Raw genomic sequence first — 27,541 nt, forward strand, 5'->3', positions numbered from 1 at the left:
TTTTCGCTAAGAAACTGCATAGCTTCACTGAGGATGCATAGATGCTGAAATAGCTATCTATATGGAGATGGTGGTCCAACTCTGAATCAAATAAAAACAAAAACTGCTTTTATCTTTTTCATCTTTACTCAGATTTGAGTATCTGAAACTGTCTTTCGGTCCTTTTCCTAGACGAAAAGAAGGTAAATACGTGGCCAAAGTGTCATTTATTTGCTTTCTTCTATATTCGTCGTCTGTTGTGCTTATATATTGTAAAAGCCGGAGATACAGGATGCAGCCAGAAAGCAGTTTCTTAGCGAAAAGTCTTGAATCCATAAATGATAACTTAACAAATGCTATCAGGAACTAGAGATCTAAAATTTCCGAAAAAACGGGGTGCCAGAAAAAGACCTGTTTTTTTGAAAAATGGCAGTTTGCTTTATAAACGTATGTCCGCAAATGCTTAGTTTCCGAGATAAGGGGTGTTGAAATTTTTCTTACAAAACTGACGATTTATTTATTGTTCTAAAACCGGCCGAGAAATGCAAATGAAATTTGGTGGGCTTTAAGACGTATTTATTGAACACCATATTTTATATTCACCATATTACTCGTTAAATTTCGAGTACCTGAACATACTGAATAGCAGGTATAATTATTAAAAGCACAATAGATTAAAATTTATTAAATTCTACCTGGACCGAAAACTTAACCACACCATTAAAATACAAATGACTTTGTAATAAGATTAAGATTAAGCTTAGATAACTTTATATTTAATGTACTTGCTTATTTTACTGCTGAGAAAACCAACGCAGACCCTTTGCGACACCAGTTAATCCGTATAATATAAACGTGTGTGTGATGCACTCTGTATTAGTGAAACCAAAGTCAGTTTTGCAAAAAGCAAAAAGTGGACAAAGTAAACAAAATGTCGCACAATATAAATCTCGCCGACACCCAAAGACTATAGATCTTCCCGAAGGATGCAAATTTGAAATCCGTGAGACAATATATAAAATGCGTGAAAAGAAAGAACCTGTTTCTTTAGATTCAGTGCTACAGAAATTAAAAAAAAGAAGTATATTTGAAATTTCCAGAACATGTCTCTGGAGATTTTTGAGACAGATTGGCTTTAAGTTCAAAAAGAAAAACAATAGACAGGCTTTGTGTGAAAGACCTAGTGTGGTTCACAAAGGAATAGAATTTTTAAGAAATTATAACAAATTTAAAAAAGAATGTTCTTACTTTGTTTATTTAGACGAAACAAGGATTTTTGTTAAAGGTGGTATCAAACGAATTTGGCAGGACGAGAGTAAGTATAAAATCCGTAAAACATATCGAGACCGAGGGAAAGAGATATAGTGCATGCAGGTGGAAAACATGGTTTTATTGAGCGAGCCGATCTTGTTTTTTCATCAAAATCAAACGATTATCATGCCAATATGAATACGGAGATGTTTGTGAAATGATTGAAAGAAAATCTGTTGCCAAGTTTACATGAACAATCCCTTACAGTACAGAATAATGCTGCGTACCATTCGGAAATTTTAAAGAAGCAACGAACAAACGCCTGGGCCGTAGATAAAATCAAATAATGGTTAACGAATAAAAATATTACATTTCCTCAATATTGTTTTAAGCCTCAATTACTAACTTTAGCTAAAAGTCATGCACAACCAAACATATACAGTGATGAGCGCGCTATTAACCGGCAAAATAACGCAAAAGATGGAAAACCTAATACATTGCGAAACAAAAAGAGATGAAACTCGTGGAGGTGGAAGTTATCGTTATAAACGTAAAAATTAATATTACATTACATAGTTTCCCACCTTTAGACGTCTGTGACAGGAATATTTTATAAAATTCTACTGTCACAGTGACAGTTGTCATACTCCTCTGATACATCTAAAGGTGGAAAACTACATATGTAATGTAATGTTAATTTTTACGTTTATAACGATAATTTCCACCTCCACTAGCTTCATCTCTTTTTGTTTCGCAATGTATTGTTTTCCATCTTTTGCGTTATTTTGCTGGTTATTAGCGCGCTCATCACTGTATATGGTAGACGAAATTATACATTGCTTTGGACATCGTGTGTTAAGACTACCGCCCTATGATTAACAAATTCAATTAAATTGAATATATTTGGGGGATTTGCAAATCATATTATGGTAACCATAATGGATACAAGGGTTACAGTGACGAGACAGTCTTGGAAACATGGCAACGAGTATTGGATACTGCCACTTCTGAAATTTGGGAAAAAAGTGTAAAAAAATGAGAAGGCTTAATTGAAGAATGGTGAATTCATGAAGGTCGCATCGAAGCAGTTAATCATGTTATAATTTACCATCCGAATGAGGATAGCGACGACAGCAATTATGGCTGTGAATCTGATGGTTGATGATAGTTTTAGGAGATTAGGAGAATAGGTTAAGTTTTTTTTGTTTTTGTAATACTAATTGAATGTTCAGCTAAATAAATTACACCATGTAATCACTTAAAAGTATTGTTACAATTCGTTTAAATCACTTTATTCAAAAACCAAGTTGTTTACAATATTAAACTCAATGACAGTAATTATATACTTCAAAATCGAATTACAACTGTTCTATAAACTATCAACTCTATGTTTATATTATGATTTCATATTTAAGTCTATGGTTTATGTCTGTCATAATGGTATTTTAAAAATTGGGAGAAATTACTATTGTACCGGGTGTCCCAATAAGAATGGCGCTCGGCCATATCTCAGGAACCGTTTATAGTACAGCTTTGGGGAAAAAAATTTATAACAAAAGTTGCCTCGAGAAAAGCCTGGAAATTATTTTCATAATTGTAAGTCCACCGCTAGAGGACGTAATTGAATATCAAAAATTAAAAAATCGAAATTTTACAAAATTTACCTAATGAAAGGGCACTGGAAATCCAATGATCGTATTCTTCATAAAATTCTGCGCATATTCTATTTCACAAGTTTAAGTCTACCTGTGCAAATAAGAGGTGGGGGTGAGTGGGAACCTTGTTATGAAAAAATCGCTGTAAGTCCGGTTCTGCTTAATCGATTTTTGCAAACTTGGTCTTGTTGAAAACAGCTCTTTTTCGTCAATGTAATAGTTATAATTTGGAAACAGCCTATTACGTAATATGCCGGCTAGGAGGCGCTATTTATTTTCTTTTTGGAAATCTAGTTTTCTTTGGAAAATATTAAATACAAGTATGCATTTTTTTCCTGTATTACAAAATTAGACCAAATTAGCAACAGAATACCGAAAACCGCATGTCTATACCTTTTTTCTATCTCGAGATATCTTAAGAAACGTGTAAATCTTAAACATAACTGTTGCTGTCATATAAGTGGAAATATACAGAAGCAAGTAATGTGCTATGGAAAAAACAAAGAAACATTTTCCAGATGTCACCGTATATAATAAATCAAAACAAAATATGAAAAACTCTACTACTGGGGTGACGTCTTTGGGGATATTTCATTGCATATATTCTAGCCGTAAAAGTTGCATTTCTCATGCATTCAAAGAATGTGGCTATCATGTCAAATGCTTCTTAGTTTATAAGAATCATCTTGAATTTCACTCTGTATAAATTTTATATAAAATTTAATAGAAACAAACCGGATCAAACCATCAATGAACAAATTTTTATGTTTTACTGATTTGACACATAATTTGACAAATGATGACTTTTTGAAGTTAATACTTCTAATAGTTCTATTTTTCCATAGCACACTACTTGTTTCCACTTTGACTTCCTAACTTAGTTTACCGGTGACAATAACAGTTATGTATTTATCTTAGTTGGGAATAGGATAATTGATATTAAAATATAATGAAATAAAAATTAAAAATTTGTGTAGAAAATCTGACGTTTTTACATTTTCTACGATTCATCGAGAGAAAAGCAAAGGCGCGGAGGCAACATAAAAATTTACATATTAACGCTATTTTTTTTGGTATTATTTTAAGTATTAAAATTAGTGTAATATTTAAATAAAAATAAAATTAAACTGTTTAAAATATATTTATTTCGTTAAAATCATAATAAAAGAAGTATAACTTCTTACTCGCGTACAAAGTACACACACTTTCTACAACACTCTAGTGTTATTTGTCTTATTGTTGTTTTGATTCATTATATACGGTGACATCTGGACAATGGTCCTTTGTTTTTTTCCATAGCACACTACGTGCTTCTATATAATTTCCACTTATATCACAGCAACAGTTATGTTTAAAATTTACACGTTTCTTAAGATATCTGGAGATAGAAAAAAGGTATCAACATGCGGTTTTCGGTATTCTGTTGGTAATTTGGTCTAATTTTGTAATACAGGAAAAAAATACATACTTGTATTTAACATTTTGCAAAGAAAACTAGATTTCTAAAAAAAATAAATAGCGCCTTCTAGCCGGCATATTACGTAATAGGCTGTTTCCAAATTATAACTATTACATTGACGAAAAAGAGCCGTTTTCAACAAGACTAAGTGTGTAAAAATCGATTAAGCAGAACCGGACTTACAGCGATTTTTTCATAACAAGGTTCCCACTCACCCCCACCTCTTATTTGCACAGGTAGACTTAAACTTGTGAAATAAAATATGCACAGAATTGTATGAAGAATACGATGATTGGATTTCCAGTGCACTTTCATTAGGCAAATTTTGTAAAATTTGGATTTTTTAATTTTTGATATTCAATTACGCCCTCTAGCGGTGGACTTACAATTACGAAAATAATTTCCAGGCTTTTCTCGGGGCAACTTTTGTTATAAAATTTTTTCCCAAAGCTGTAGTATAAACGATTCCTGAGATATGGCCGAGAGCCATTCTTATTGGGACACCCGGTACAATTCAGCACATCGGACCATTTAAATCGATACCTTCATACTGAATCCAAAACAGTCGTATATTCGTGGAATACCTACACGTCTTTTGGTTTCGTTTTATAACGAAATTATTGTTTTGATATTTAAAACAAGTTCCACACTTTTACGGTTGTTCTCCAGCGTGTACTCTTAAGTGTATTTTCAAATTACTTGTAGTCATAAACTGCTTTAAACAAGTTTCACACTTGTACGGTTTTTCTCCAGTATGCACTCTCAAATGTATTTTCAAATTACTTGCAGTCATAAACTGCTTTAAACAAGTTTCACACTTGTACGGTTTTTCTCCAGTATGCACTCTCAAATGTACTTTCAAATCACTTGTTCTACTAAACTGCTTAAAACAGGTTTCACACTTGTACGGTTGTTCTCCAGTGTGCCCTCTCGAGTGTATTTTAAAATTACTTGCACACATAAACTGCTTTAAACAAGTTTCACACTTGTACGGTTTTTCACCAGTGTGCACTCTCAAATGTTTTTTTAAACTACTAGCATCAACAAACTGTTTTAAACAAGTTTCACACTTGTACGGTTTTTCTCCAGTGTGCAATCTCAAGTGTACTTTTAAATCACTTGGTCTAGTAAATGGTTTAAAGCAAGTTTCACACTTGTACGGTTTTTCGCCAGTGTGGACTCTCGAGTGTACTTTCAAATCATTTGTTCTAGTAAATTGAACAAAACAAATTTGACACTTGTGCGGTTTTTCTACAGTGTGCACTCTTAAGTGTTTTCTCACATCACTTGTTGTTTTAAATTGCTTAAAACAAATTTCACATTTGTGGGGTTTTTCTACACTGTGTGTTCCCAAATGTGCTTTTAACTGACTGTTTGTAATAAATTGCTTTAAACAAATTTCACACTGGTGAGGTTTTTCTCCAGTGTGCAATTTAAAATGTGTTTTTAAATTACTGTTATCAGTAAATTGCTTAAAACAAACGTCACACTGATAAGGTTTTTCACCAGTGTGTAGTCTTAAATGATTTTTCAAATGACCTGTCGTAATAAACTGCTTTAAACAAGTTTCACACTTGTATGGTTTTTCTCCAGTGTGTGATCGCATATGTGTTTTCACATGAGCTAGTTGAGAAAATGGCTTAAAACAAATATCACATGTGTAACGTTGGTTTTCACTGTGCATTCTCAAATGTGTTTTCAACTGACTTGTCGTAATACACTGTTTTAAACAAATTTCACATTTGTAAGGCCTCTGTTCAGTTCCACCTTTCATATTTTTATTTAATATTTTACCTTCAATGTGATGACCTGTATAGTTTCCTGTATGAGATGAATGTGCAGTTGATGTTTCAATAATATTCATTTTGTTCTCTTCTTGGGAACAACCTAAAATACAAACTAACTATAAACATTACACTGGAAAAGAAAAACAAACAAAAATTACATAATAAATACATTAAAGCCAAACTTATCGAAGCAAAATTATCGAAATAGTGCTTAGTTAACTGACAATATATGAAGAGTACAGGGGAAAACAAGGAATGTCACTTTTTCATTAATTTTGGCTTTTCTCGCCATGTGGTAGCAAAAACTGAGTACTATCGACTAGGCTATCGATTTAAGACAATAAACATAAAGATCAGTCTATAAAATTTTTATAAGAATTTTTATCCATTCGAAGGTCCAAAATTGTCCGCACGCCACTGAACAAAAATAAGGAATTTTAGCAGTTTTTTGGTGCATCATTAAATTAATAAGTTAATATAGATTCATATTATATTAAGATTACAGAATAAGAATTGCTAGAATTCTGCTAAGAATCTCCTAAGTAGTTTTTAGGTATCATAAGAATTAAACCTTTATTCGTGTTTATCTCAATATGTATAAAATGTGACATTCCTTGTTTTTCCCCTGTACTCTTCATATGGTGCCTACATTACTGATGGAGAGAAGGTAAAAATTTAAAATTAAATAGTAGCAAAGATTACGATTATTCCCATTGCCTTAAGACGAAATCAAGTCTCTGAGGGATCGACCCGGAAAAGGTCTGTTCTCGCGGGGCAATTAAGATACCTTTTTACTTTTTACTTTGATAAACGCTGATAATTAGCTATAAGTATAAACAAAGAATTTAATGTTTTTTACTTTAACATATTTTAGTTATTAAATAATTTTTAAATTCATTTTTTCATTTCGCATTATTGGTTAACACGTAGATTTCTCAAAAGTTTGAAAAGTGGAGTTTGCTGGTTTTGGCAGAAAGCCGATGGTATGGGAAATACAACAATATGTTTGTACTTTATAACGTTTATTACTTTTTATTAACAACATGTCCTAGTTCTAACCTCAAGTGACAAGCCCTCATCTTGTGTCCCCTCTTGTCACTTGTTGTCAACTCACAATCATATCCTAACTATATCTACAATAAACATGTAACAGCATATATATAACAGTTGTAGTAAAACAAATCTCACACTTGTAAGGTTTTTTTCCATTGGACTCTCTCAAATGTGCTTTTAAATGTATTATTTTAATATATTGTTTTAAACAAATTTCACACTTGTGAGGTTTGTCTTACTCCAGTGTGCATCTCAAATGTGTTTTCAAACTACCTGCTTTGCCAAACTATTTAAAACAAGTTTCACGCTTTTACGACCAGTTTCACAAAGTAAAGTTAACTTGTGGTTTGAAGATAACCAGTGGTTACCCTGAAATATGCGTTTCACAATATAAGGTCAACGGCTGGGTTGTGGTTGACCGACAAAATTTTTAACTCGAAGTTAAAGTGTCAGTCTCAAGTCTTGGTTTTGATCTTGACCAAAATATCCTAACCTAATTTCGTATTTAATTTTTTTTTTTGGCAGGACAGAGTATAGATACATACTTAAATTATTAATTAATCAGATACCCATGAATTTATATGATGTAAATAAAGGCTTTTAGCATTTCAGTGGCCAGTAATTTTTCGATTTTTAACCTCCTGGGGTAATTATTAATAGTACACATAGTCTCATTTGTTTGCTACATATTTTTATATTAACAATTTAATTTTATCGATTTTGGTAAAAACCTTGAAATAAATATTATTTCTAAACAAAATTTAAAATTTATAATGTGAAGTAATATACGTCGTGTGTACTTTAGTTGGCCACGTATGGGACACTTTTTAATATTAATTTAAGAATCAACATCAAATAATTATTATGCATATAATACCACAGGTCTAGCGTCTAGCAGTGAATATCCTAACCAAACATAAACACACATTTATTTTTCCTTAATCTGCAAAATAAACTTCACGACTAAATATAAAATGCCTAAAAATATACAGGGTGTTAGTAAATAAGTATGAAAAAATTTAAGGGGTAAATATTTCTAAAAATATTTTAACTATGTGCAAGGCTACAACAAATGTTCAAAATTACCTCCTTTAAAGGTGACGAGAGTAATTTTATATTGGCCCGAATTTTTTAAAGCAAAAAATAGTACGCCACTGAGATTTGTCAAATTAAAAATCATTTTTGAATTCCTCGTTCAATTTACGACAAAAAATCGTTTTTGTCTTTTTTTATATGAGGCGCCGTTTTTATGCAAAAAAAAATAAAATGTCTTAACGTTTACAAAGTATTTGAAATAAGTTTCTATGCATATGGAATCTACCTCGAATAATTTGTAAGCGTTAAGATGTTTTATTTTTTTGTATAAAAACGGCGCCCGCATATGAAAAAAGACAAGAATGATTTTTTGTCGTAAATTGAACGAGGAATTCAAAAATTATTTTTAATTCGACGTTTCTCAGTGGCGTACTATTTTTTTTTTCTTTAAAAAATTCAGACCATTACCTGTACGGGCACCAATGGTGAATATATAATTATTCTGTCACCTTTAAAGGAGGTAATTTTGAACATATGTTGTAGCTTTGCACCTAGTTAAAATCTTTTTGTAATATTTTCTGTTATTGTTCTACTTTTTTATTATTATATTGGAGAGTTCTTGATAATGTATTAAGAAATGAAAAATACGCTCGAAGATGTTTTATTTCTTCGCATCAAAACGGTGCACCATTGGAAAAAAATAAAAGAAAGGTTCTTTTTCAAAAATTAAACGTGGAATACAAAAATAATTTTTAATTTGAAATATCTCAGTGTCGTACCATTTTTTTCTTTAAAAAATTCAGACCATTACCCGTAGGCGAGCCAATGATGAACATAAAATCGTTATTTGTTTGCCAAAAAATGCGCAATAACTACCTCTTGAAACCCACCAAATGTAATTTTCATATCTCAACCGGTCTTGAGCACTAAAAAATTGGCAGTTTGAAATAAAAATTTCAACACCCTGTATCTCGGAAACAAAGCATTTGCGGACATACGTTTATAGAGCAAACTGCCATTATTTTTTCATGTAGAATTATCCCTTTAAGTTTTTCATATTTATTTACTAACACCCTGTATACAACAAATAGTTCTAAAGAAATATAAAAATTTGTTGAATTTATCCTAACGAAAATCAGTCAAAACTCAGAGAAAATACCGATCAATGTTCACAATTATATGCTGATAATTCTCCACATAATCCTACAATATCTCGGCCATGTTATGAGAGGGGATAAAATATGTGTTGCTACAAATGATAATGCAGGGAAAAATACAGGGAAAACAAAGTATTGAAAGAAGACGCATCTCCTGGCTCAACAATCTGAGAAAGTGGTATAATTGCAGTTCCGTCGACTTGTTTAGAGCTGCAATCTCAAAGGTAAAAATAGCCGTGATGATTACCAACCTCCTTAGAGGAGACGGTACCTACAGAAGAAGAATTCTCCATAAAAATATTATTTCTGCTGATCATTGTGCATAATTTCCTACCAACATAAGAAAAATAAAACAAAACTTATGGTCAAGTAACCGTAACTGAATATGTGGATGTGAATCAGCAACTACTGTCAGTTAAGACTCAGGTATCACCAATTATGTTCCCTGGGGGGTCTGTTTCGAAAACCAATGACACTTCCGGGGTTCGGATTTAATGCTACCTGTTTCTGATTGTTTTTTTTTTTCTTCAAATATAGTGTTTAGCAATTTTATGGAACATATTTGAAAAATAATGCATTTAAACTTTGAATATTAGTAATTTTTTTATTAGTAATATTAGTAATTACATAATATGGAAAGGCAAACTAATAATATCTGACTGTTTTTTGCCACTGTACAGTTGAATACTTTCCTGGTACACCCCGACTGGAATAGGACTAGACGTGAGTATATTTTCTTTGCCTTCTTTATAATCAAATTTTTAAACAAATTTTTTACGAATTTTATGTACATTTAGTGGGCACTTGTTTTTCAGTTATAATACAACTGAAAAACAAGTGCCCACTAATAGTCGTGTCGCCAGAGGGTACAACGGCCTCCTTTATTCAGATGGACTTAACGAAGTTTTATTTTATGTATTTTGACCAGTAGAACACGAATTTTTTGGGTAACAGTTGATCCGGATGTCGATAAGATTGTTTTAAACATAGAACTTGAGGAATTACATAACAACAATTTTCCGTAAAACAAAACATTTTTTGTTTTTTGCGTCATTCTAAGCAAAAAATATTTTTACAAGTTTTTTCGTAGGATGCATAGTTTTCGAGATAAACGCGGTTGAACTTTCAAAAAATAGAAAAATTGCAATTTTTGAACCCGAATAACTTTTGATTAAAGAATAAAATAGCAATTCTGCTTACCCCATTTGAAAGTTCAAGTCAAATTATACCGGGTTTAATTATTTGCATTGCTAAAAATTAATTTTTTTATCGCAAATTAACAAAGCTATAAACACATAGTGCTCGAGTGATGTTTTCAATGCATCTCTCATACAGTTTGCTGGAATAAGTGTTACCCCTCTTATTAACTTGTTTATTTTTAGCACATAAGCAAAACACTTGGACAGGTCGATTTTTAAAATAATCAAAGTATATTATAACATCAATGTTTCGAACTTTAGCGATCCCTCTTCAGGTGCCAGGCACAACTTTGATTTTTTTAAATCGAAATGTATTGAAAAGCGATTGAAATCCTAATCACGAAAATGTATAATACTTTAATCCTTTTTGAGAGAGTAGGCGCAAAATTTAGATCAAATTCTTCATAAAACTAATAAGTATTTTTGAAAAATTTAAACGCAGAATAAAAGATTACATTATTACCGAGGGCTGAAAGTCCCTTAGAATAAACAAAAAAATTCTTTTGAATGATATATTTGAAATTAAAAATCAGACTTAATTTTCTCTTTTTTTCACCCCTGTGACTTATTACAATAATCATTATAGAAGTTCTCAGGGACTTTCGACCTTCGATAATACTGTAATATTTCTATCTGCGTTTAAATTTTTCAAAAATACTTATTAGTTTTTTCAGGATTCGAAAAAAATTTCGACATTTAAAAATATTTCGACCGTAATTTTGCGCCTGCGCTCTCAAAAATTATTAGTATTATACATTTTTGTAATCAGTATTTTAAAAGCGTTTAAATGAAGTGTCACATGATGTACTTTCCAATTTAAGAAAATCAAAGTTATGACTGTCACTTGAAGAGGGCTCGCGTAAAGTTCGAAACATTGATGCCATAATATACTATGATTATTTTAAAAATCGACCTGTCCGAGCGTTTTGCTTATGTGCTAAAAATAAATAAGTTAGTAAGGGGGTAACCCTTATTCCAGTGCACTGTATTAAATCGAACGAGTAGGCTCGTCTACAAATAAGCAATTTCTACGTAGCATGCATTAAAACACTATTTGTAGCTTTGTTTCACAATAAAAAAATTAATTTTTAGCAATGCAAGTAATCATTGTATATCGGATGTCGATAAGATTGTTATAAACAAAGAACTTGAGGAATTGAAAACATCGTGTTCTACGGGTCAAAAATACATAAAAAAACTGGGGTAAATCCATCTGAATAAAGGAGGCCGTTGTACCCCCCCCCCTCGGCTACGGCACTATAAACTAAACTAAACATAAAATTCGTAAGAGATTTGTTGAAGAATTTATATAGATATAAAAGAGATATAAAAGAGGCGGAGAAAATATGTTCACGTCTATTCCTATTCTGGGCCCTGATTCTAAATCAAATTTCGACTCAAAACACGTCGCAATCAATATGGCGACGTTGAAATGCGACTGTGCGAGCCTTGTGGATTTTAGTTGAACTAACGAAATGACGTCACAAAATAGCGACTATCGAAATTAATAGCGACTTCAAAAAAGTGGTTGATATTAAAATTTCGAGTCGAAATTATTGTGACACGGACACGGACATGAATGAATATGAATGGCCGAAAGCGAGGTTAGGTTTAGTTTAGGAGATGTGTTTTGTTCATAGATATATAATACTCTAGATTGCGCCTTACGATCTTAAAATGGGTGACGGTTGCGACAGAGATAAATGAGCCTATTTGGTCGGTAGTCTCTTTTTAATTTAAGGGGAATATCGACGACATGAATATCCCACTTTATCGAGTAATATGTGTTGACAGTTGGAGCGGGTGCTGACGGGAAATGGTCTTTGGTCTTCGGACGTGGATAATCGTGGTTCGAATCCCATACCAACTTTACTTTTTTTATTTTTATTTAATCAATATTGCGTTTATTAAAATATTTTTACATCTGAAAAATGGACCTAAGTAAATCTAGCAGATAATAAATGTATGTATAGTAAGTTAGTATTAAATTAGAAATATAATAATCGAGAATTTCCACAACGTGAATTATCAACACAATGAAAGATGTAAGGTAATAATCTGGAAAAATTAGTATAAAACAAGGAAAATTATGTACCAGCTATTTTATTGCTGGACATGCTGGAATCAAATCTTAAGATATCATATACAGTCGAACCCGCTTATTAGAATACCAGTTAAAGGAATATCCCGGTTTAAAGGATAGAAATTTGAGGTCCCAAAACGTTTTACTAGGCTTATATGATCGGTTATTAGAATATCCATGTTATAGGAATACTTTTTCTTGGCACGACGGCTATTCCAATAAGCGGGTTCGACTGTATTAGTAATATAGCTATGAGACGTCCTCAGAAAGTGTGCTATTTGGTTTATAAACAAATTAGCGCTCCGAAATCTTTTTTCAATTATTGCTCTGCAACTCAGAAGATTTTAACGTTAAACCAAAAGGGTCGCGGACGTTTCCCCAACTGTCATTTGAAGATATGAAAATTTGTATGTACAAAGAGAACCGGAATAAAAAGGTATTATAATGATCCAAAGATTGAAATCGTGTTGTTTATAACTCTGTCGCAAATACCGGTCAAATTTGACCGGTTATACCTTTTTCTTCAAAAAGGGCACAGAAGCCGTGCCCTTTTTAACAGTATTAACTTAATTTAATTTAATCTAATATTTTCTGAGGGGTTCTATTTGTTTATAAGCCAAAAAATTGTTTCTTTATAACATTCCTGAGACCGCTCAAATAGTCCAATTTCAATTCTGTACGTTGAATAGGTGCTTTTTTATACGAAAATCATATAGGTCTGGATCCCGCGTATGAAAAAAAAGTTGATTAATAGCAAGCTGAAAATTTGTTAATACCTTAAGGGTGTGTAGTCGGACAAACTTTGATATATGGGAACACTGGAACAGGGAAAGTTTTAATTGTGGAACAGGTTAAAAATTTGGAACGGTCAGACCACGCAAACGTCACATGTATTTTGTCCAACAGAACTTCCAATTGATTTGTTACCCTTTCATTAAACTCTCATGCAAAAATCAGACTGCTATTTATCACCTGTCATAATTCCTGTCATTTGACATATTCTACGTGTTCCATTCATTATAATTCCCATTTGGTGATAAATAGCAGCCTTATTTTTGCATGAGAGTTTAAAGAAAAGTAACAAATCAATTGGAAGTTCTGTCGGACAAAATACATGTGACGTTTTCGTGGTCTGACCGTTTCAAATTTTTAACCTGTTCCACAATTAAAACTTCCCCTGTTCCAGTGTTCCTATATATCAAAGTTTGTCCGACTAGACACCCTTAAGCTATTAACAAATTTTCAGCTTGCTATTAATCAACTTTTTTTTCATACGCGGGATCCAGACCTAATAGTTATTCTGGTGTATCATAATCTTTCTGGTTATTATTTCGACCGAAATTTTTTAATTAACTTTTTAATTATTGCTAAACTATTGGTTAGATTTTCGCCGGCCTCCTGATATATAATCTACTATAAAAAATCTTTCATGTCATCAATTTATTTATTTAATTAATAAATAAATAATTACTTCCCTAAAATTTTAATTGAGAATTGCAGATTTTTTTGGGAAAACTCGGGTTTTCCGAGTAAAATTTTTGTTGAAGGAAATCGGAAAAAAAACTTTGTGCAGAACTAAATTACGGTGAATTTTTATTTGAGTGTTTTTGGTTTAAAGGAAAAATCTTGCGAGTTACAGAGCACTAATTAAAAAAAATGAAGATTTAGGAGTGCTAATTTGTTTATAAATAAAATAACACACTTTCTGCGGGCTTGTCATACCCCATATTACTAATATATGCAATCTTAAGATTCGATTTTAGCAATAAAATAGCTGGTAAATATCTTTTCCCAAAAATGACATTTTTTCGATAATTTTCCCAGACTATCAACAAATGTTGTGGTGGTTGCGAAGCGAATAAATCCAATAAACCCGAGCGCCAACCCAAATTTTGAGCAGTGTCAAAATGATTACGTTAATATCCCCAGTTGGAACTAATATCGAAATGAATATGAATCACTATAAATTGCGACCATCATGGAGCCGTCGAAATTAAATAGCGTCCTCGAAATAAATTAGAATCAGGCCCCTGGTCGGAGTATACAGTAAATTAAATATAAATTGTGTATTGTTTTGATATTATTATCGGTATATTTTGAATACCGCAGTATTGTATATTATTACTGAGAATATTCTAAAAGTTGCACGATGATCTTTTTATTATGATTTTTTTGCATGTTAATCACGTCTTTCTTAAATTTTTAGACATCTTCAGTTTTGGACATAAGGTAAGGTATGCTTTATTGTCAAAAAATTTTACCAATTTGTGGACATAGTTATTAGCTTGTTTTAAATCCAGTTATGGAAACTGAGAAATTTAACAATAAGGTAAAAATCTTTACAAAACTACATTACCAGTGAAAAAAAAATGACATTTTTTATTTTGTACAAGTATTGTATTACCAGTGAAAAAATGACATTTTTTATTTTGTACAGCCTGTCTGACGTTTGGAGTGAGGTTAGTGCTAGTACAACCTGACTCTCACTAGAGAGTTGAGATGTTCATCTGTTAGCTGAGATCTGTACCGATTTTTAAGAAAGTTCATTCTTGAAAAAGCGGCTTAGCACACGGTTGAGCCTAACATAGTACCTACACAATTTCATTACCAAATATTTTCAAAATGCCCAAACACTATATTCTGAATTTAATGACGTTCCGCACAAAACAACGCTACGGTCGGGATGCGGACCGTGGTCCGCCATTTGGTGACGCCTGAGTTAGAGTATGGGTAAAGGTCAGTTGACTGCTAGGGTTGACCACCCATTGTGAAACTGGCCGTAAGGGTGTCCATGGCGCTCTCTAAACGAACTGAAATATAAGACGTCTCTTGGTTTCGTTTTACATTGAAATTATTTTTTTAGGGTTTCACACTTGTAACGGTTTTTCTCCAGTGTGCACTCTCAAATGTTTTTTTACACTACCAGAATTAACAAATTGTGCCAAACAAATTTCACAATTGTATAGTTTTTCTCCAGTGTGCACTCTCAAGTGTATTTTTAGATTACTTGCACACTTAAACTGCTTTAAACAAGTCTTACAGGTGTACGATGTTTCTACAGTGTGTACTCTCAAATGTCTTTTTAAACTCCTACCATCAGCAAATTGTCTTAAACAAGTTTCACACTTGTACGGCTTTTCTCCAGTGTGCACTCTCAAGTGTACTTTCAAATCACTTGTTCTAGTAAATTGTTTAAAACAAATTTCACACTTGTACGGGTTTTCGCCAGTGTGCACTCTTAAGTGTATTTTCAAACTACTACCATCAGCAAACTGTCTTAAGCATGTTTCACATTTGTACGGTTTTTCTCCAGTGTGCCCTCTCGAGTGTATTTTAAAATTACTTGCAGTCATAAACTGCTTCAAACAAGTTTTACACGTGTACGGTTTTTCTTCAGTGTGCACTCTAGAATGTGATTTTAAATTACTTTTATCAGCAAATTGCTTAAGGCAAACGTCACACTTCACCAGTGTGTAGTCTTAAATGTTTTTTTAAATTACTTGCTTGAATAAACTGCTTTAAACAAGTTTGACACTTGTATGGTTTTTCTCCAGTGTGTGATCGTATATGTGTTTTCACATGTTCTAGTTGAGAAAATTGTTTAAAACAAATTTCACACTTGTAAGGTTTGTCTTCAGTGTGCATTCTCAAATGTCTTTTCAACTGACTTGTTGTAATAAACTGTTTTAAACAAATTTCACATTTGTAAGGCCTCTGTTCAGTTCCAACTTTCATATTTTTATTTAATATTTTACCTTCAATGTGATGACCTGTATATTCTCCTTTATGAGACGAATGAAATGTTTCAATCATTTTCATTTGGTTCTCTTCTTGGGAACAACCTAAAAAGAAAAACAAACGAAAATAACACAATAAATACATTCGAACCAAAACTTTTATTAAAATAAAACTTTCAATTGTTTTATCCAGATGTTGCCACGGCATCCATATCATGTTATTTTGTTTTAAGTCAGTACTAGCAGTCGGATATATTTCAGTTCGTTCAGAGATAGTCATATACAGTGATGAGCGCACTAATAACCGGCAAAATAACGCAAAAGATGGGAAACATATTTAGTTGTGAGATAAAAAGAGATGAACCTAGTGGAGATGTCAAATTTAGCGATAGTAACTTATAGATTGACATTATATGGTTTGTTTCCCACCTTTAGACGTATCGGACGAATTTGAGAAATGCCACTGTCACACTGACAGTTTTAGTTGACATACTCCTCTGATACGTCTAAAGGTGGGAAACAATCAATATAATGTCAATTTATATGTTACTATCGCTAAATTTAACAACTCTACTACCTGTATTTCTTTTTATATCACAATTTAAATATGTTTTCCATCTTTTGCCGCATTTTGCCGGTTATTACCAAGCTCATCACTGTATATGTTACAGTTCAAGCTGATTCTCAGTTAGAGTCGACTATTCCTAGTTCGAGTCAACTCCAACTACAGTTTCCAACTACAATTTTTTTTGGTTTTAAAGCCATAAATGATCGGTTATGCATCCTTCGAATAAAAGGAAAATTTTTCAACATATGCCTGATCAACGTGCACGCGCCAACTGAGGAAAAGACGAAGAAATTAAAGATTTATTCTACGAAGACCTCGAAAGAGCATATGATAACTGTGCCAAAAACGACATTAAAATAATCATTGGAGACATGAACGCCCAGATAGGAAAGGAGATATGCTACCAAGATTATATTGGTAAACACAGCCTTCACGACGTTACTAATGACAATGGCTTAAGACTTATTAGTATGGCAGCTTCCAAAGACTTAATTGTAGGAAGTATATAGTTTAATCACAAGAATATCCATAAAGCAACTTGGATATCACCAAATGGACACACCACAAATCAAATTGACTATGTTATAAATGACAGAAGGCACTTTACAAACCTAATGGACGTCAGAAGTTACAGAGGCGCAAATATTGACTCAGACCATTTCATGGTAGGGGCCAAGTTACGACAAAGAATTTCCAATGCCAAGAAAGAAGGGGGTACTAGAGAAGTAAAATATAATTTACATATTATGCTAAAAAATGAAAACATAGAGAAACAGTTCCAGTCACATATAAAAGAAACCCTAGAACACACCTGGGCAGTCGACAAGTCAAGCACGGAAATGTGGAACAACTGCAAGGAGGCTCTGAAATTAGCAGCCGAAAGCACATTAGGAATATCCCGAACCCAAGAAAGAAACGACTGGTTCGACCAAGACTGCAAAAAAATAACAGATGAGAAGAACGAGGCATTTAGGACCATGCAACAACGGAAAACTAGGACAACAATAGATAGATACAAAAACTTAAGGAGAGAGGAAAAACGCATACACCGAAAAAAGAAACGAGACTCGGAAAATGACATATTAGAACGGCTCGAAAGCCATATGAGTCACGGAGAAACAAGAAATTTCTATCATCAAAGAAATATTATTAGAAAAGAATTCAAACCAAGAATCAACTATTGTAATGATACGGAAGGTAACTTACTTACCAACAAAGACGATATCCTGTTACGATGGGTAGAGCACTTTCGAGAGTTACTGGAAGGGGAACCTACTAACAATATAGAGCTGGAATACCGAAATGTGGAACTCGTGGAACACCCCTCGGTAGAAGAAGTGAAAATATCTATAGAAAAACTAAGAAACCACAAATCCCCAGGCAGCGATGGCATCCCATCAGAGTTATTTAAGCACGGCGGAGAGCAGCTCACCAAGGTGATGCGAGAAATTGTTTGTAAAATTTGGTCTGAGGAGCAAATGCCTGAAGAATGGAGCTTGGGCTTAATATGCCCGTTACACAAAAAGGGAAACCAACTGGAATGCAATAATTATCGCGGAATAACTCTCCTAAATACAGCATACAAGATATTGTCAAACATTTTGCACGAGAGATTAAAGCCTTATACCGAAACGTTTCTAGGAGAATATCAGGGAGGATTCAGGCGTGGACGTTCAACCATTAACCAGATCTTTACACTACGACAGGTCCTGGAAAAAGCGCAAGAAATTAACATAGAAATGTACCATATTTTTGTCGATTTTAATGCTGCATATGACAGTGTCTTAGGACCAAGTCTCTACAACGGTATGAATGAGTTAGGAATTCCAAAAAAACTCATATGTATGATAAAAGTGACAATGGCGAAGATGATATCAACAGTAAAAATTCAAAACGACTCGTCAACCCCATTTGAAATACATAGGGGGTTAAGGCAGGGAGATGCGCTGGCGTGTCAACTTTTTAATGTAGCATTAGAAAAGGTCGTACGAGACGCTAATATAGATAGCAGGGGAACAATATTCAATAGATCTGTCCAAATTCTAGCATATGCAGACGACGTGGACATTATAACAAGAACCAGAGCGAGAACTGCGGAAATCCTAACCGAGATAGTAGCAGCAGCAGAACGAATGGGGTTACATATAAATCGAAATAAAACCAAATTCATGGCGACTAACACAAACACAAGAGCTGGAAATGTTGACGCAGATCTAATCATCAATGACCAAAACTTCGAGGCGGTCAAAGAGTTTATATATCTAGGGACATCGGTTGACCCCAATAATAACACATCAGGGGAAATAAAAAGACGAATAATAATTGCAAACAGGTGTTATCATAGTCTATCAAAGTACTTAGCTAACAAACGTCTGTCTCAAAAAACTCGTATACGGCTGTATAGAACATTGATAGTCCCCGTTCTCACATATGGATCAGAGGCATGGACGCTAACTAAAACAGATGAATCCGCTCTATCGATTTTAGAAAGAAAGGTGCTACGTAAGATATTTAGGGCGGTCTGTGAGAACGGAATATGGAGGCGTAGATATAACTTTGAACTGCAGAATATCTACAAGCATACGTTTGGTGGAAAAGATATTATCACTATAATTAAGCGAAACCGCCTGCAGTGGGCAGGACATGTAGCCCGGGCCCCTGAATCGAACATAATAAAAAAGATTCTAACAGCGCAACCCGTGGGAATGAGAAGACGGGGTAGACCAAAGCTGAGGTGGATGGACTGGGTAATACAAGATGCCGAGAAGATCGGAGTCGGCAACTGGAAAATGCAAGCAAGGGACAGAACAGAATGGCGTAGAAAGCTTGAGAAGGTCGAGGCCCTCTAAGGGCTGTAGCACCAAGATGATGATGATGATGATACGACCCTTTTTGGACCACCCTCGGTCGAAGTAGCGATAACTATGTAGACCATGGCGGATCTGTGAAAAAACGTCTATTTTTGAATGTGGGAGGTGGCACTCGGATTTTTGCAGATAAAGTTAGGTGAAAATTTCAATAATAATAATTGATTTATGCTCCTTTTCAAATATGCCCGGAACATTAATAAAAAAATTAAAATATTTAAAAATTTCGAAAAACATCGATTTTTTTACTTTATTTGCTCATAAGTATAAAACGGTAGAAAAAACGAAATAAAATAAAGATAATTGAATTTTGTATGATAAACGACTGGTTAAAAATGTCTTAAATCTTTCTGCAAAATAGCAATAAATACAAAATAAGCGGGCAAAATAAGCCTCTTTTTATTCAGTGTTTTTCAACCGCTTTGGTTGCACTTAGAACTTTCGTAATTCGCTTAGAAAATTCTTACAACATACTTAAAATCGTTCACCAAATTTCATTATAATCGACGTGATAGATTTTGCAGAATAATTTTCCAACCTAAGTTTTTTTTAAAAGTTCAAATTTTTTAAAAACTTTCTGAAGAAAAAGTAGACTATTTAGAATATTTGGTAATTTTTTTACGTATAAAGAGGTTCTCTACCTATCTAATACACTTTACAGAATTAAAATCGGATTATTTAAGCGGCCTCAGTACTGTTTTAAAGATATAAACAATTTCGTGGCTTATAAACAGATGCAGTGAGGACGTTTGAGTTGGCATAAATTCATTTTCTCGAGAATAGCCGTCTCTGGAGATAAATTCCGAAACAGGTCGATTTTTATTTAATTTTTTGGTATATATACCATACTAGTGACGTCATCCATCTGGGCATGATGACGTAATCGATGCTTTTTTAAATAAGAATAAATGCCGTGTGATAGCTCAATCGAAAGACTATTCAATTATGTATTCACTAATATAAACATTAACGTAATTATTTATACAGGATTTGGATTAAAAACATTTTTTTGAATTAAATTAATTCCAATACAGTGAAACCTCGATTATCCGTCAGGGCACCGGACCAAGGGTATGACGGATAATCGAAAATACGGTTAACAGAACATTAACAAAACTTAATTGATCAAACGACTAAGTGACACAATCAATGTTCGAATTTGAATTAAATTTAATTATGGTGACACACAGATATTGACTGTAATAATTATTGGCTGTGCATTCTTATTTTCGGCTTGCGATTCTAAAAATAGAACTCTAAGAGCACGGTATCATTTATCACCTATTTAAATTAAAATTTAATCCAGAGCCCTGAATAAGAACAAAAATTATTTACATAAAAAAATGCGGTGGTGGCATAACTGCACGTGTACATTTCAACGAATTTCGTTTGGCTTATCGCAATGGACCATTCCAGGTCACGTGACTTTGACAGCGTCGCTGAGGGGCAAAAATTGTGTTTTCAGTGTTCTTTTTGCTATTTTCTCCTTTTATTATAAGAAATCTGTGGTTTTAACTACAAAAATTTCTAATATTAGATATAGGACACCCTCATAGGGGATGAAAACCCGGTATCATCAGAAAATCAGTTTTATTGGCCCATATCGTCGTTCTGTTTACAGTGCATTGTGATTATAGTTATTTAAAACATCTCGGTCTTTAAATGCGGCTGGTATTATAAAAAAACTCACTTTATCTCTTTTACTTTTACTGGAACACTTTACAACTGAACAAAACGCTGGTATTTTAATCATATTCTTAAATTAAACAATGGTTTTCTACACTTAACCTACTTTGTTTACAAGATTTTTTTGCCCTCCAGTCGCTGTCAAATGACGTCACCCTGGAATGGTCTATGCTCAAACAAAATGAATTAATGACTAAATTTTTACTTATGTAGTCAATATAACTTATGTAGGTATGGACCCTGACGGTTAACAGCGGTGACGGTTAATAGAGAGACGGATAATCGAGGTTCCACTGTATTTAGATTACGTCATCACACCAAGATGGATAATGTCACTAGTATGATATTTATGCCAAAAAATTTTAATTTAAAAATAAAAATCGAACTGTTTCGGGATTTATCTCCAGAGTCGCCCATTCTCAAGAAAATGAATTTATTCCAACTCAAACGTCCTCACTGTATTTGTTTATAAGTCAAAACATTGTTTGTAACTTTAAAACAGTGCTGAGGCCGCTTAAATAATCCGATTTTAATTCTGTAAAGTGTATTAGATAGATAGAAAACCTCTTTATATGTAAAACAATTTGAACTTTTTAAAAAAATTTAGATTGCAAAATTATTATGCAAAATCTATTAGATCGATTTTAATGAAATTTGGTGGACGGTTTAAGTATGTTGTAAGAATTTTCTAAGCGAATTATGAAAGTTCTAAGTGCAACCAAAGTGGTTGAAAAGCATTGAATAAAAACAGTCTTTTTTATCCCCTTATTTTCTATTTATTGCTATTTTGCAGAAAGGGTAATAATTTAAGCCATTTTAAACCAGTCGTATATTATACAAAATTCAATTATCTTTATTTTCTTTCCCTACAACTTTGTTCCAAAATGAATCGTTTTAAAGTTCTAAGCAATGAAAGTTGAAAAAAATCAATATTTTTCGAAATTTTTAAATATTTAAATTTTTTTATTAATGTTCCGGGCATATTTGAGAAGGAGCATAGGTCAATTATAATTATTGAAGTTTTCACCTAACTTTATCTTCAAAAATCCGAATGCCACCTCTCACATCCACCTCAAAACGATCCGGCCTGGTCTAATTTCACTTCTTTTCGAATCGCTACGCTCCGGCGACAATATTCTCTTCGGAGAGTTCGGCGCGTTTCGATGTGGATCGTTGTGGTCCGTTTACGTAATGGCGCGTTCGCATTGGTAAATTTTTCGTGCGTATTGAACTAATGGTTCGTCGTAAATTTTTACCAGTGAGGACGCGGTGCTCAGATAATTTGATCTTCGCTCGAAAACGTTAACCGATGGAGCGTGTACGTAACATAATTTACTTCGAGCATGCAAATATTTGCGACGAACAGCTGGTACGCACGAAAAATTTACCAATGCGGACGCGCCATAAAGTAGGTGCCGAGTCATTTGAATACACGAAAACATTAAAATGCCGATCGTCGTGGTCCGTTCCGTGGCGTGCCGTTCAGGATAAGTGAGCGCCGGCCTTAAGTTTAACAACTTCACTGTCCAATAAATCATATATGATTCAAAAAGCGTGTTTATAACCCTAATCCGTACGTCCATGAATCAAATGTGATTCAAGAGTAGGTCTTATTTTGTAGGTATTTTTAAAATTGAGAGTGGCGATAATCATCACACATATGAGCGTGTTGTAATAATCATCAACATTGAAGTGTGAAAAAAATTGGTAAAATATTACACAGTACTCTTAGTTTTATTTTATATTAAATATTACACCAGTGGGGTAAATAACAATACAAAAATGTTTATTAGGTAGGTATATTATAAAATAATTGCCATTTATATAGAAATAAGAATACAAAACAATTTATAAGACAAAATATGAAATAATTCTTCTTCTTCTTTTGGCAAACCCCCTGAATCGTCATCCCATTCCACATTTATTTGCCTTTTGGCTTTTCCGAAAGTTTCCTCTTCAGATTCCGTTATTATTTTGATTACAAACCACATTCAATGTATGACACAATTTGCTTTTATATGATCCAATGAACGTGGGAGTAAAATTTGTTTAACGGCACGTCCGTAAATCATATATGATCATTAAATTTTTTTAGAAAAACGCTGATTTGACTTTTGGTTATATTTAGTGATCATAAAAATCAATATTTACTGCAGTGACATATTTAATATTTAAATAGCATTGGACGTGGGAGACTCTTTGTATGTAGTATTACCATTTGGACAGTGACGTTGTTAAAACAAGTTTCACACGTTTACGGTTTTTCTCCAGTGTGCACTCTCAAATGATTTTTTAAACTACCAGAATTAACAAACTGCGCCAAACAAATTTCACAATTGTATGGTTTTTCTCCAGTATGACCTCTCAAGTGTATTTTTAGATTACTTGCACACTTAAACTGCTTTAAACAAGTCTTACAGGTGTACGATGTTTCTACAGTGTGTATTCTCAAATGTCTGTTTAAACACCTACCATCAGCAAATTGTCTTAAACAAGTTTTACACGTGTACGGTTTTTCTCCAGTGTGCACTCTAGAATGTGATTTTAAATTACTTTTATCAGCAAATTGCTTAAGGCAAGTGTCACACTCATAAGGTTTTTCTCTAGTGTGCACTCTCAAGTGTACGTTCAAATCACCATTCCGAGAAAATTGTTTAAAACAAATTTCACACTTGTACGGTTTTTCTCCAGTGTGCACTCTAAAATGACATTTCAACTCACTTTTCGTAGTAAACTGCTTTAAACAAGTTTCACACTTGTAAGGTTTTTCTCCAGTGTGTGATCGTATAATATGTATTTTCACATGACCTAGTTGAGAAAATTGTTTAAAACAAATTTCACACTTGTAAGGTTTGTCCTCAGTGTGCATTCTCAAATGTGTTTTTAACTGACCTGTCGTAACAAACTGCTTTAAACAAATTTCACACTTGTATGGTTTTTCTCCAGTGTGTGATCGCATATGTATTTTCAGATGAGCTAGTTGAGAAAATTGTTTAAAACAAATTTCACACTTGTAAGGTTTGTCTTCAGTGTGCAATCTCAAATGTGCTTTCAAACTACTGCCATCAGCAAACTGTCTTAAACAAGTTTTACACGTGTACGGTTTTTCTCCAGTGTGCCCTCTCGAGTGTATTTTAAAATCACTTGCAGTCATAAACTGCTTTAAACAAGTTTTACACGTGTACGGTTTTTCTCCAGTGTGCACTCTAGAATGTGATTTTAAATTTCTTTTATCAGCAAATTGCTTAAGGCAAATGTCACACTCATAAGGTTTTTCTCCAGTGTGCACTCTCAAGTGTACGTTCAAATCACCATTCCGAGAAAATTGTTTAAAACAAATTTCACACTTGTACGGTTTTTCTCCAGTGTGCACTCTAAAATGACATTTCAACTCACTTTTCGTAGTAAACTGCTTTAAACAAGTTTCACACTTGTACGGTTTTTCTCCAGTGTGTGATCGTATAATATGTGTTTTCACATGACCTGGTTGAGAAAATTGTTTAAAACAAATTTCACACTTGTAAGGTTTGTCCTCAGTGTGCATTCTCAAATGTGTTTTTAACTGACCTGTCGTAATAAACTGCTTTAAACAAATTTCACACTTGTATGGTTTTTCTCCAGTGTGTGACCGCATATGTGTTTTCAGATGAGTTAGTTGAGAAAATTGTTTAAAACAAAGTTCACACTTGAAAGGTTTGTCTTCAGAGTGCAGTCTCAAATGTGTTTTCAAATTACCTGCAGTAGTAAACTGTTTTAAACAAATTTCACATTTGTAAGGTCTCTGCCCAGTTCCAACTTTCATATTTTTATTTAATATTTTACCTTCAATGTGATGTAGGCCTGTATAGATTCCTGTATGAGATGAATGTGCAGTTAATGTTTCAATCATTTTCATTTCGTTATCTTCTTGGGAACAACCTAAAAAAAAAAGAAAAACAAACGAAAATAACACAATAAATACATTCGAACCAAAACTTTTATTAAAATTAAATTTTTAATTGTTTTATGCAGATGTCGCCACGGTATCCATATCATGATATTTTGTTATAATTCGATACTGGCTGTCGGATGTTTTAGTTCGTTCAGAGATAGTCATATTCATATATATATATATATATATATATATATATATATATATATATATATATATATATATATATATATATATGTAATTGTTAATATGTAATGACTGTTGGAATGTAATAAAAATTTTTTTGGGGAATGCAGTCAATACATTTTTTGGGCTATTCAGTGAAACACTTTGAACTTATTAGTATATATATATATATATATATATATATATATATATATATATGTAATGAAACTACATATTATACTTTCATCATTTTAATATTGCTGTGCTCCAAGATGTCATCTCAAATTGGAATTTCAAATTGGAACGCAGTCAGCCAACGTTAGAAATTCGGAACACACTCCTGGCCTGCCGAACCGTCACTAGCTGAGAAGAGATTGGATTGACAGACGTCGTCATTTATGAAATGTCAAGCATTTATGAAACTTTTATTTTCACTTATTTGTAGAAATAATCATAGATTGGGAATATTGACATTAAATGTCGTTTCTTTATTCTAGGTAAATATTGTAAATGTTGTATTAAAACATGTTTTAATAAAATACTTTATTCTAGAGCAACACAGCTGTCCTTATTCCTATAAATATCATTACAAAACGACATTACTAGTCAAAAAAATGGAGAAATTAAAGTTCCAGTTTAAAATACAGGGATCCGCAGATGGAAAAACGAATGAAATATGTATAACAGCAATTGAAACTCCAGATGGACGTGTTTTTGAGCTCCCAGAAGAATTCAAGCAGGTAAATAAACATACATACCTAGCGAAATCTAATGTATTTATGAAAGTAAAAAATTCTTTGAAAAAAAGAGGTCAAAAAAGAAATTTATGGGTACCATTAGATATTGAAATGAGAAAGATATATTTAGATGATGGTGAGAATTTACAATTTGGGGAACAGTATTTAGATGAGAAAACACAATCTGTAGTTGCTACTTATGAAAAAGAAATACCATCAATAAAAAATTTAAGCAGAGTAACTGAAAGTTTTTTGATTGAAAAATTTTCTATAAAAATACCGAATGCTTGTCAGTGGATGGAAGACTTTGAGAGAGAGTGCGAACGATTTGAAATCATAGATGATGAACAGAAAATAGAGTCATTAAAATACTTACTTGAAAAACAATGTTTAGATTGGTACAGTAGCATGATAATTAAATACACAGTACAATCAGATTGGAAAATTTGGAAAACAAACTTTTGTGATGCATATGAAAAGAAAGGTTGGTCTCAAATCAAATACGCATTCACATTCAAATATCAAAGTGGTTCTCTTATAGAATATGCAACAAAAAAAGAAAGATTATTATTGGAAGTAAATAAAACAATCGACAATGACACATTAATAAACCTTATTGTATTAGGTTTGCCAGACGACATAATGAATAAACTTGATAAATATTCATTGATTTCAACTACTCATCTATTTAGTGAGTTGAACAAGAATGAATACTTGGTAAACAAGCAAGGTAAAAGACAGCAAGTATTCTTAGATTTTAAAGAAAAAGTTGAAGAAAAACAATACAAAACCAGCCAAAGATTATACAAAGAACAAAAACACATATGCAGTATTTGTGAAAAGCTTAAAAAAGGAACACGTTACCACTTAGAATCAGCATGTTGGTATAAGGCAAAAGATAATCACAATGACAAAGATAGTCAAATTCAACTTATCAACAACTCAGAAATAGAATGTGAACTACAAAATGAAAATCAAAAAAACTGCTAGTGTTGCCATTAATAAAAGTAAAATTAGTACTGAATAGCAATTTTGAGATTTTTGGAATATATGATTCAGGTTCAAATGTCTCATTAATAAATTCAAAATTGTTGAAAATAAATAATGAAAGACTAATTAATTCTAGAGGTACTAATTTAAAAACTATTAATGGCCTTAAAAAAACAAATGGAATGGTCAAATTAAGTATAAA

The 27,541-nt window shown here is 32.8% G+C and overlaps 2 protein-coding genes across 15 annotated transcripts in view; both read right to left on the bottom strand.

The window, feature by feature from the left end:
* Window positions 1-27,541, bottom strand: part of LOC126889968 (zinc finger protein 271-like) — a 127,739-nt gene that overhangs the window by 15,705 nt on the left and 84,493 nt on the right. For 4 of the 14 annotated variants that reach the window (XM_050658744.1, XM_050658740.1, XM_050658738.1 and 1 more), the window contains 3 exons: window positions 25,339-25,434; window positions 16,414-16,500; window positions 6,139-6,231 (listed from right to left, as the gene is read on the bottom strand). The exons of 3 other annotated variants lie outside the window; for them this stretch is intronic. In XM_050658744.1, the coding sequence (XP_050514701.1) occupies window positions 6,139-6,231; window positions 16,414-16,500; window positions 25,339-25,434 (276 nt within the window). The remainder of the gene's footprint in view (window positions 1-6,138; window positions 6,232-16,413; window positions 16,501-25,338; window positions 25,435-27,541) is intronic. 7 more of the 14 variants (XM_050658746.1, XM_050658742.1, XM_050658739.1 and 4 more) reach the window with 4 other exon arrangements.
* LOC126889969 (zinc finger protein 722-like) lies at window positions 15,073-16,399 on the bottom strand. Its single transcript, XM_050658752.1, has one exon. The coding sequence runs from the start codon at window positions 16,009-16,011 to the stop codon at window positions 15,526-15,528; it is 486 nt and encodes a 161-aa protein (XP_050514709.1). The 5' UTR covers window positions 16,012-16,399; the 3' UTR covers window positions 15,073-15,525.

Source organism: Diabrotica virgifera, chromosome 8 (assembly GCF_917563875.1).
Source record: "Diabrotica virgifera virgifera chromosome 8, PGI_DIABVI_V3a".
Taxonomy (NCBI): Eukaryota; Metazoa; Arthropoda; class Insecta; order Coleoptera; family Chrysomelidae; genus Diabrotica; species Diabrotica virgifera.